The following is a 12,288-nucleotide window of genomic DNA, read 5'->3' as shown; positions in this document are numbered from 1 at the left end:
TAAGAAGCATTAAAAAAAATGCAAATTGGCCTTAAGGAATCGCAAATTATCACCAACTTCAAGTTGGTGGTAATTTGCAAATTCCTTGAAAAATGCACTTTTTTGTATTTTTCAAAGTGCACTGTGAAGCACATACATGCCCTTAGGGCATGTATGTGCACCACATGTGCACCCATGCTAATTTCAGGGGTGCAACAGGGTGTCCTTTGGACACCCCTGCACCCTTGAAATGATTCTCAATTTGCGATTCTCAAATTGCGAATCGCAAATTGAGAATAACTTCCCATTCATTCCTATGGGCCTCCTGGCCCATAGAAATGAATGGGAAAGTATTCCTTAATTGCGATTCGTAATTTGCTAATCGCAATTAAGGAATTTTAAGAAATCGCAAAAAAATGCGATTTTTTACATACATACCAATTTGCGAATCTCAAATAGCGATTTCTTAAAAATCGCTAATTGACATTCGCAAATGGGTACCTTCATACATATGGCCCTTTGTGACGTTCCGGAGGCGCAGGGAGTCTCATAAATGAAGCCCCCTGAGTTTTACAGGGGCTGGCCTCACTGACAATGGCAGAAGTATTTGTGCTTTCCAAGCACTTCTATGGCTGACACTTTTTGTTGTGTTAAAGAGGTGCATGGACCTATTGAGTTTCCGGCTCGTCTGTGATTGCAAGGTAATGCGCTTTAATGATAGACATATATATTTCACTGAATTGTTCACTATTTTGTATTGTTTGCAGTCAAAATTATATTTAAGCAAGCATGTATAGCCTGTTTTATATTGAAAGTCAAAATATTTGTGTAGTTGTGCTAATATTCGGAACATTTTTAAAATAGTGAAATGCTCATATTCTATTGTTGAATGTATGACGACAACCGGTGACAAAGCCAATAACCTTGACTATTTATAAGTGCATGTCCTAATTTTTGTTGTCATTATTTAGGCGTATTGTGATTTCAAGGGTTAGGCATGCAAGCCTCAGACCCATGGACTCCATTCTGCATTTAAATGGTTATGCGGTTACCGTTACATTTCCTTACTGTGTGGCCCTTTTATTCTCTTAGGGCATTTAGAAGGTGTTCCCATTGTTTTTGGCCCTTGACATCTTGCATATATTTCTAACATTGAGCACAATGTTTAGATTTGAATGCATTAAAGTACCTTTTCTTTTGAAAGAAAAAAGAACTATTCAGGCATATAATGGCTTCTGAGTCTGAGCAAACCTTACGCTCCCATGCTTCTCTACCCTGAAGTCAAGTGCTAAAAGCGGTACTTGGTTCCCAGTTTGTGGGTACACAATACAGGGGCCACAGAAAAACAGAAGTAAAAGACCACGGTTGTTATAATTGGGGCCCTGTGACTTCTGATTGTCCTGAAACCCTCCGATCTGGATTTCTCACAGTGACACACAATATTCTACTTAAAGCTGCATCTTTCCCCAGCAGCCCTTCTAGAGTCTAAGAAGTGAAACACAATGTAACAAAACATTTCCATTCACTCATTCATACCAGCAAATGTCAAGCACTGCAGTGAATCTAAATAGAGTGAAACATCCTCTGTGATTCCGAAACTCTCTGTCCACACACACCCTGCAATCTTCCTCCTCACTGAGCTTGCAGGTTAGTGGTCCAATTCATTGGAACGATATGGAATAAATCTGTTCTCCAAGAAATACAGTTTACACAGGTTTTCTCAGTAAGCCTTGGACCACTCAATGTACCCTTGCTAAGAACTCTACCCTTTTCTACATGCTTTACTGAGTTACTTTTATTTGCTTTTGTGAAGGGGTATTTTCGAGAGTACTCAGTAATGAAGAGTACTGGATTCATAGTGTGAAATGTGTACTCTAATACTTCAACATAACTGGGCTCTCAGTGCATGACTGCTTCCGTTGCCCAAAGTAACATGTCCAAGCGCAAACAAATTTGCATATCAACTTGTTTGAAAATTGAAATGCAAATTTGCAATGTGAGTTATTTACTAATTGGTTGAATTGCAAATTGTCTATTCACGGGAGTTGCAAAATGGCATTCCTCATGAATATGAATTAGGCAGGTTGTAATTTGTAATCCCTTTTGAATGGCTGCCAATTGAGAGGTGGAGACCAGCAAGGGACAGCAGCCGTTATGACTAAAGTCACAGAATCTGCTTTAAAAAATATTTTTGATTTTGGAACATTTCGAGGGGTCAGTTACCCGATCCCTTTGACATGATTCACAAAGAGAAAAATGCAGAACACTTTCTTCCCTTTTGTGAATCAGTTACCACTTAAAATTGGGGGTCAGAAACTGATCAGTGGTAGGCGCCTGTGGTTGAAGTCGCAAAATTTTGATAAATTCCTTTTCAAACTGCAACCAGAACATGGACACTCCTTTCACAACCCCTCCTATTAGTGATTTGGAAGATATTGCAAAAGCCCTTTCATGAGTCTTTATCGTTTTTCAACTCAAACAAGTGTTTTTGTTTATTAAGAAAAGCCCTTTTGCAGTTCAAACCTGGTGATTTTGTGAATCACACAATTTGCAACCGTAAAAGGGCTTTGTACATCGGGCCTTTCATAATCTGTCCCAAGATATGTCCACATGCTTTGCATAACCTTCATATAAGACTCCTTATGGTGGTGGTTGAGAGGGGGCACACCCACCTGTGGTGAAAACCACCTTTCTTGAGACCAGCTTTTGCTCGATGATGGTGAACTGGGGCAACTCCAGTGCTTCTACTCCCGTCACAGCAGAGTTGTCTTCTCCTTGCCAGAAAAATTCAATGTCATCCGTTGTGTAGCCATCTGAAGGAACAAAGTGAAAAGTAAATGTGGGCGCGGAAAAGATTATCATATTCACTACTTCTTGTTCTTCTGTTCACCAGTCAACAAAAGAATTTGATACTACATCCAGTGTCATAAATTCCAAGTAAGGTAAAAACGAACATCAAGAGCAAGACTAGACATGCTACAAGTTAGCATCTCCACTCTGATAAACCTTCCTTTTAATTAAGTCACCCTTTCATCCACCAGGCACACTCAGGCAACCTTTCTTTGTCTTGCAGTTAAAAGTTTAGCAATGATCCATAAGAGAGGAAACCAATGTGATTCTCAGTGACTTTAGTAGTTATAGCTTGACTTTTAGCAGAAGGGTTGGATTTTTTTGTTGTTGAAGAAATCCCTTACAAAAGAGTTCTTGAGTCATCAGATTGAAGTAATCTGCAAAAATATCCAACACATATCTTTAAAAAATGATTACTTAACTCATTTTTAATTTTGGCTGGGGACACATCCTTCTTGGTTTACAGTTGAAAGGTTAATTTCTCATTGATTGCTGGTGCATTGTCACAAATCTCCAAACCATATACGGTTATGGAAAATGCCCTATGACTGACATTAAAGGGGAAAAATCTGCAATACCTGTTTGTATGAAAGAAGAATAAACAAACGACTGGTAGACATAAAAGCAACAATACATGAGTGCTGTTAGTTCCAATTCATCTCTAACTGGTTGTAGGTTAGGATGAAGCTTAAAGAACTCATTTGGGACGGCTCAAACCCTGTATTCCTAACAAAATGTAATCCAATAGTCAAAACTGGTGAGGCCTACTAATAACCCGTTAATAAAAACAGTTTTCAGGGATTGGATGTTTTCATAATATAAATACATATCTTAAAATATTCAACTGTATTCTTCAGCAGTTTGCTAAAGACACACCCCCAGATGCATCAATCCCATATTCTGCGAATTTTAAATTGCGAAAAATACTGATTCGCAATTTAGAATTCGCAGAATGGGATACATCAAGAAAAGCGAGCACAAAAAGCGAATCGCAATCGGCGGCAATCGCCGATAGCGATTACCGCTAAATCGCAGAAAAATCGCAGAATCGGCCGTTGACCATGTATAAATTGCGAACTCGCAATTACCGAAATCGCAAATTGCGAGATCGCAAAAACGGGAAGTCGCTTTTCGAGCCCAATGATGACATCACAACCAGGAAGTAGGCTGTTCCCTCACTCACTCTGATCACTGAGCCTGAAAGTGGAAGCAGCACTGGCCAGAGCTCCACTACAGACTATCTGCAGCCCACACCAGGACACAAAGAACAACTGACAATGTCCAAGGAAGCAGCAGGGAGCAGTACCCCAGGAAGAAAGAGGAAAATAAAATTCTCTGAGCAGGAACTAGAGTGCCTCATTGAGGGAGTCTCTAAGGACCATGCTCGCCTTTTTGGAAAGGACTCCCGGAGGGTGCCTGAAGCGGACAAGCGCCGCATCTGGCTGCGCATCCGTGCAAAGGTCAACTCAGTCGGGGTGACCCAGCGCTCCATCGACAAATTAAAAAAGAGGTGGTACGACCTCAGAGGGCGTGCCAAAGAGCATATCGCTGAGAGGCTGGGGGAGCGACTTGCCACCGGAGGAGGAGAGCCCACTGTTGCACCCAACACTCCACTGGAAGACCTTGTGGAGGACACCGTAAATCCTGCAGCCTGCGTGGGGGTTACCCAGCTGGACTCCTCCCGACCTACCCAACAATCCCAAGGTAAGTGCCATGCGACTGCGACCCTGTCCCCTAACAATGCCCATGACTCCAGAGCTAGCTATTTGATAACCCCAGTAATGCAGGCCATGCACACCTGAAATTCCCCATTGCATTGTGGGACTTGTAGTGTGACCAAAATTCCCGGATAGCCCCACACAGCCAGACCTGTCAATTGAAAGTAATTCCTAAAGCCAGTCAGGGAATGCACACCTGTATGCATGTAGCAACATCTCATGTGCAAGATACATATCATTAATCATGCACCCATTTACATCACAGGTGTGTCTGAAGAACCCAGCACCGACAGTGAGGGCCTACACATACAGGAGAACCCTGAGGACACCGAGGGTGAGGGCCATCCTGCACCACGACCCGGACCATCTCAGCCACCAGCAGCAGTACCACCACCTCCCTATGTGGACAGGGCCACTCCTGCAGCCACAGGTGCCCAGCAACCACCCCAATGACACCCATGGCAGTGGTACAGGCCACACCACCGGCAGCCAGGAGGCAGACAAGGCGCACAGCCACAGTGCGAACCCAGTCCAGCAGACTGACGCGCCAGCAGCGTGACGCCTCAACACGCGCTGGCAGGGGGGTATATGTACGGGATCCTGGCCTGGCCATAGAACGCCGCATGCTCGCAGTACACCAGAAGCAGGCGCGTCACTTGGCAGCCATCCACCTGCAGCTGAATAAGACGGCGCAAAATGTGGGCTAGCTCACAGAATGCATGCAGGGCATGACCACAGCTGTTCGTGAGAACAGCCAGATCCTGGTATCCCAGCAGGATATCACCCGCCGCCGCCACCGCCAGCTGCTGACCCGCCTGTCAGCCTACACCAGGTCCAATCACATCATTGGAAATGCCACCTCCCAAATTTCGCGCCGCTCCCTTGCGATGCAGGTGCAGATGGTCCAATGCTGCCAGGACGTCGCCAGGGCCCTTGAACAGGTGACAACAGCTGTGCAGAGTCTGCAGGCGACTGGCCATGGTCAAGCAGGTGGGGGGGATGATGCCAGCGAGGGCACTTCCAGTCACAGCAGCATGTCCTTGCCGCAGGTAATGGAACGCCGCCGCAGCAGCAGGCCCACTGCAGCATCACGGGCCAACAGTGTTGAGGAGGACACGGAGAGGCGACTGGGTGCGTCCAGCCGGAGGCACCAGTGACACATTCAACTCTGCCTGCAGGGCCATGTTGATTGCACAGGTAAGCCCTCTACCCCTTCATTTGGCTGTATGATGGAATACAGTTTGCATGTCACATCAAGGAAAATTAAGTACACATTATTGTGAATGAACAATAAGAATTTATAGTCACACGTTAATCCGACTCATGTCATTATTACATTTGTCATGCATGAGTGCAGTGTTGTGTGAGTGGAATGGGTGCACTAGAAACAGTTCATTGTGATTTGGCTGCGGCGCCTGTGTCCTTCAGCAGGATTCTCCCCGCGTGCATGATGCACATTTGCAGGTTGGCGATTGTCCACTTCCGACTCACTGCCAGAGATATCCACAGGTATCCTCCGCTTGGTAGCAATGTTGTGGAGTATTGCACACACGGCCACAATGCGGCAGCAGACCTCAGGATGGTATTTGAGGGCCCCACCAGTCTTGTGTAGAATGCGGATTCGGCTCTTTAATAGTCCAAATGTCCGCTCAATGCAATTTCGAGTGCAAATGTGTGCTGCATTGTAACGCCGTTGCTGTGGTGTGGCAGGGTTGAGGTATGGGGTGAGGATGTACTCACGGAGGCCATATGCGCTGTCACCTGAATGAAAGGAGCAGAGGGTGAGTGCCTGTCATGCGCAGCTACATGGTCTCGATGAACTGTTTGTTGGCATGTGTACTTACCTAGAAGGTGTCCTTTGCCATAGTCTCCCCTGGCCAGTCGTGTTTGCATGCCGCTGTGCCGGAATATGAAGGAGTCATGCGTGCTCCCTGGGTATTGTGCCACTATGTCGGTGATGATTGTCTTAGCGTCACACACCATCTGGATGTTCAGTGAATGGTAGGACTTGCGGTTCCGGTACATGTATTCAGTCTCTGCCGGTGGGCAGATGTGGATGTCGGTACAGTCAATGCATCCAATTACATGGGGGAATTACGCTATGTTGTAAAATTGTAGCTTGGTTTGATTCAAGTCCTGTTGGGTGGTTGCAAATTTGATGTAATGGTGTGGCCGGGTCAGCAAGGCCTCCAGGAAACTCCTTAGGCAGCGGGACATGGTGCTCTGGGAGATCCCCCCCTGCAACGGCAACTATCCCCTGGAAGCTTCCGGAGGCCAGGCGGGCTGCATAAGACCTGGACGTGGGTGGGCATGGCATTGGTCCTCCTCGTTGGGTGCTGCATCAGGGGGTCAAGGTCCCGGATGAGCTTTGTATTCATTGCCCCATTCAGCCGGTACTTTGAGTAGATTTCCTCCTCAGTTTGTCCCAGTATTGTGATCCGCTGGCGGAAAATTCGCTCCTGGATCCTGCGTCTGTTCCTTGCTGCAGCCTGGAGCCTTCGCCGCCTTACCACCATCTAGAGTCCTGGCATTGTGAATGTCCTCATGCTCCTTCTGTGTCTCCTTAAGTGTGTTTGAACAGCCCCGCACCTGTGGCTAGTTAGGATTTTTTTCTTGGAATTTTTTTTAACTTCATGGTTACCACCTGGTTTGGCTTCTCCTTAATTTGTGCCTCGCAAAAAGCGAATTTTGGGTTTTTCGCAATTTGCGATTTTTCATGCATTGGGTTTGCGAATAATTTGCCATTTCGCAAAGAAAATCGCAGATTCATTGGGAACTCGCTATTTCTAATTCGCAAAGGGGGTTCCACCTTGATTCTGCGATTTTCTTTGCGAAGTCGCAAAATGTGTTTTGCGAATTCTCAATTAGGTCATGTTTTGTTTCATGAATTGCGATTAATGGAATTGCGATCGCAATAGCTATTTCGCAGCTATTGCGATCGCAATTTGGGTTGATGAATCTGGCTGATAAACCGCTGAAAATGGGCAATTGCATTAAAGGTGAAGGGGAGATGTACAACAAGAGCATATGAAGATAAATCTTAAGTGCTAGTGGCTATGCAGCGAGTACTGTTCAGACAAGCACCTTAGCAACCAACGTTGGCTACTAACCCCCCAGACTAACACTGCCCAAAGTTAGGTCCGCCACACAATGACTGCACCAATTGCTAACTTCAGAAATGTGTAAAGACCTGAATTCTAACTTGCCTGCAAACAAAGGTTGTGTTATCATGTCACATTTGGAATTTTGGAAAGAAAACTTTGGGGATAAGTGACTGAAATGTTAGACTGAAAACCTATTTGAGTTCAGAGACAAATGCAAATTAGACTAGCTTTTTAAGAAATATAGGGTCAGACGTAGGTGGCTAAATACTGGTTGGAAAAGCCGAAAATCAGTAAATTTCAGCGTTACGACCGGTATTTAACCATGTGCGATGTGGGTATTACCGAATGCCATCGGTAAAAATAAGGGAAACCAGTTACCGATTCCTTATTTACCGATCAGCAGACACCGAAACACCAAAATACAGAATCGGTAAATAAAAAATCGGTAACAAATCGCAAATGCGATGTACATAAAATCGGTAATACCGAATTTGGTAAAAATCGGTATTTAAGAATCAGTAATTACCACTGACCCAAAGCAGGTGGTAATCAGGTGCACTGCATAAAAACAGCCGCAAAATGCAACAGTGTGAACACAATGTCGGCCCTCTATGTTATGGCTAGGCGGCTACATTTGCGAGCAGCAGGAAAGAGGGTCTAGAGACAGGAAGAGCGTGTGTACAGACTGCGTGTCACATTGTTCCAAATGACTGAGCCAGAAATACATGAGAGGTACAGGCTACACCCTCAAACCATCCTAGACCTGATACGGAACCTGCACCCAGACACCAAAGGTGCACGCCATGCCAATCACATGTGCAGGTGCTCTGTAGCCTGCGCCTACGAGCATCAGGAAGTTACCAGGGTGTCACAGCTGCGGCAGGTGGTGTGTCACAGAGTTGCTTGCCCTGTTTCTTCAACTCCTTTTTGGATGCCATGATGCAGAGAATGCATCACTAGATATGCTTCCCCAGCACACAGGCAGAACTGCAAAAGACAAAGCTGGATTTCCACCAAAAGGCACAGTTCCCACATGTAATAGGGTGCATTGATGGGACCCACTTACCAATCTGCCCACCTGCAGCTACAGAATACATATACCGCAACGGCTAATCCATGCATTCCATCAAGACGCAGGTGATATGTGATGCAGACTACATCATTACTGACATTGTGGCAAATTTTCCAGGGAGTACCCATGACTCCTACATATTCAGAAACAGTGGGATCTACACCCATCTGGCAGCTTGTGAGAAGGATACCTGCTAGGGAAATCAATGTGACACACCCTGATGCATACCTCGGATGAATGTATTGGTGACTCAAAATAATGACACTTTCTTTCACATTTAGGTGACAGCGCATATGCCGTGTGGTCTTTTATCTTAACACCATACCTCAACCCATCCACCCCAAGTGAGAGGAGATACAATGTGGCACATAAAAGCACGCGCAACATTGTGGAGCGCACCTTTGGACTACTAAAAAGCAGGTTCTGTTGCCTCCACAAAAGTGGAGGTGCAAGTCAGTGACGCCCCATCATCTGCTGCAAAGTAATAGCAACATGTGCAATGCTGCATAACCTTGTCACAAAGAAAGGAACAGCAGTGGAACTAACTGACTCTGAGGACGAGAGTGAGGACTGTCCACAGCCAGAGCACAGAGCAGCAGGTGTGGCAGCAGCACCGGATGGGAGACACAGACGGACTGAGATAACACGCAACTCTTTCTGAGTAAGTAAGGAGACATAGCCAGTTGCTGTATGTGAGTGATGGTGTTTAATGATCACAGCACACCACCAAGATCAAAAGCAGTGTCCATACAAATATGAGTTACGTCACCCATTTGAGTACATCCATATCATGGCTGGCTTTACTTCTTGGGCCCACGCGCTGCACTGCCACGTTCCTTTGCCCCACTGTCCGCACTACCAGTCTGTCTAGAGCCAGTGCTGTGGTGTTCGCTGCGCATCCTGGACTCTGTGGGAGGGGGTGTGATGCTACTACGGCTAGTAGCCTCTTCACTTTCACCCCAATCACCTGTAGTGGCCACCTTGTGCAGTGGTCACTGTGACCAGCCCCCTAGCCACATCACAACTGTAGTGTGCCATCTCCTCCTGCATGGCCACTGAGCGCCTGTACATGAGAGAGGTTGCAGTGGAGAGGCGGTTCATAGCCTTGGTGTAATTAGCAAGTTTTTGCCTCTCCCTGCGCCTTGACAGACGGTCCTCACCTAACTTGCTGCACATTAGCCTCACAGACTCGGCCACGTCCCTCATGCCCTCAGCCATGGTGGAGTTCATGGCACTGATGCCCTTCTCTATGCGGTGCATGGGGGCATTCATGTGTGCCATCTCCTGCTACACTGACCTGATTGCTCTTCCTTGCAGGCACTTGACCTTCAACATGTTACCTTCAAGGCCTGCGAACACACTGTCATCTTCGCCCTGAGAATGAGAACTGGCTGCCCTTGCCCTGCGGCGTCTGGAACTTGTGTGAGCGCGCTCTGTGGGGGACTGTGATCCTGCCCTGTTGGCATCCTCAGCCACTGTGGACTGTTGTCCTCCTTTGCTGTCCTCATCGGACACCTCCATCTGCTAGATTGTGGCTACTGCATGCCTCCTGCCTGTCGGTGGTGGTAGCGTTGATGGTGGTGGTGGTGATAGTGGTGATGATGGTGGCGGTGGTGGTGGGGTGGTGTGCCCTGCAGGCAACTGGACCTCCTTCTCTTGTCTCCTCTCTGTCCTGGGTGCCTTTCCTCTGCTCCCCTCTGCTGCCCTGCGAGATGGCTCGCCTGTGAAGACAGAATGTACATATGCTCACTTATCTGGCAGCATTTGCATTGTAATAACTGTAATGCCTGCTGATCACACTGACTGTCCCCTGCTTACTAATTGCTAATTGGTGTCACATGCCTTTGGGTTTGGTGGAATGACTGTCCTGACATGTGTTACTTCTGACTACATCTCCCATAATGCATTGCAGGTTCTGAGTAAAACATGTACTGGAGTGGGAGTCCCTATGCCACTCTGGGGATTGGGGGTACGGAGGGGGGGGGGGGTGCACAGCATGCTGTCAATGCATCTTTCCTTGTTTGTTGGCAGCTCTGGCTGAGCTGTCTGCATTGTCAACCCCACTCACACTCTCCTTCTGGTGGGTGTACTCAACCAGGAGATCCAGAGCAGTTGGTGCAGGTGCTGTATTCCTCCCTCCACCTGTTTGGTTGGTCTGCTTCTGCCTCTCTGCCATCCTCACCTTAACAGTCTTCCTCAAATCGTACCATCTTTTCTTCAGGTCCTCAATGGAGAGCTGGGTGACTCCGATGGCATTGATTTTATCCGGTATTGCAAGACAGATCTGCCTTTTTTGAGACTCTGGCACGTGCAGGGACTGCTATCCAAATAACTTATCGTGGTCCTTGGTCACATCTTCAATGAGGACCTCCAGCTCCCTCTCACTGAATTTTTGTTTCCTTTTCCTTTCCCCAGCTTCCTTCTCCCTCTCCTAGTTGGCCATTTTGCTAGGTTTTTGTTGCAAAATTCAGCTGAGTTGCTCCTTGCTTCTCTGCTCTGCTCCCTGCCTCACAGTCAGCTCCAGGTTCAGTGCAGCTGCTTGGGTGTGGCCACTTCCTGTTTGGGAGGTAATGGGGATGCACAGGATTGGCTGATTCCACAATTACCGAATTTCTAAATTACTGAATCGGTATATCCCGATTTGGTATTGGGGATTCGGTAATAACGATTCGGTAGTGGGGATTCGGTATTTATTTTTTACCGATCCATTCAGAATCGCTATTTTTTGCAATTTATACCGAATCGGTAATGTTTACCGATTCATTACATACATCGGAAATACCGAGTCCTTAATAACAAATCGGTAAAATTCACTATTAAGGACTCGGTATTTCTGGATTACCTACATCTAGCCCATAGTTTTCTATACAGTTTCTAAATGTACAAAGTCATCTTTTTGTCATGCCTACCTTTTCAGTTTTGGTTTAGTGTATTGTTTTCATGGAGAACAACCAATGCAAACAGTCGCACGTTACGAACAGCTGTACTTGACCATATAAGTTCAACATTATTTTTTTGACATAAATAAGCATCAGCATGTGGAAAAAAAAAAAAAAATATATATATATATATATATATATATATATATATATATATATCAGCGCAAACTCCAAAAACAGCCACTACTGGTTCTTGTGAGAATCAGAACCCTCCAGGCAATAAGGAGACGGACCACGAACTGGATACACAGCTGTTTAATGTGCAGGGGGTTGAAAATAGCGAGGGCAAGACGCGTTTCGGGCTGCCAAAGCCCTTGTTCACATGCATAGATTCAACGTCTTTTTTTCATTTTTATAATGCAGTGCTAGCCCGCCATTTCTCTTTCAGGTCACATGGTCATAGACATGAACAAAATAGTTTGTATATACTTGCGATATACTGGCATAATCACAATATAAAAATAATGAATTATTTTTAACATTGATTAATTAGATCCATATATTTCTGAATATAAAAATAACCGATTAATTTTAATTTTCCTGGATAAATCCATAAAACACTGGCTGTCATGCAAGATCACGCAATGAATATCAAGGCATTGTAACCATATATAGTGTCCATTCCT

The 12,288-nt window shown here is 45.8% G+C and overlaps 1 protein-coding gene across 1 annotated transcript in view; it reads right to left on the bottom strand.

Moving 5' to 3' along the window:
* The window catches only part of LOC144828211 (gamma-aminobutyric acid receptor subunit beta-4-like), a 632,874-nt gene that overhangs the window by 24,110 nt on the left and 596,476 nt on the right, over window positions 1-12,288 (bottom strand). Inside the window, exon 6 of the mRNA XM_078686301.1 lies at window positions 2,652-2,792. Coding sequence (XP_078542427.1) covers window positions 2,652-2,792 — 141 coding nt within the window. The remainder of the gene's footprint in view (window positions 1-2,651; window positions 2,793-12,288) is intronic.

The sequence above is a fragment of the Lissotriton helveticus genome, chromosome 4_1, assembly GCF_964261635.1.
Source record: "Lissotriton helveticus chromosome 4_1, aLisHel1.1, whole genome shotgun sequence".
Classification (NCBI taxonomy): Eukaryota; Metazoa; Chordata; class Amphibia; order Caudata; family Salamandridae; genus Lissotriton; species Lissotriton helveticus.
Note: the sequence above shows the minus strand (reverse complement) of the source record. Positions and strands in the feature narration are given on the sequence as shown.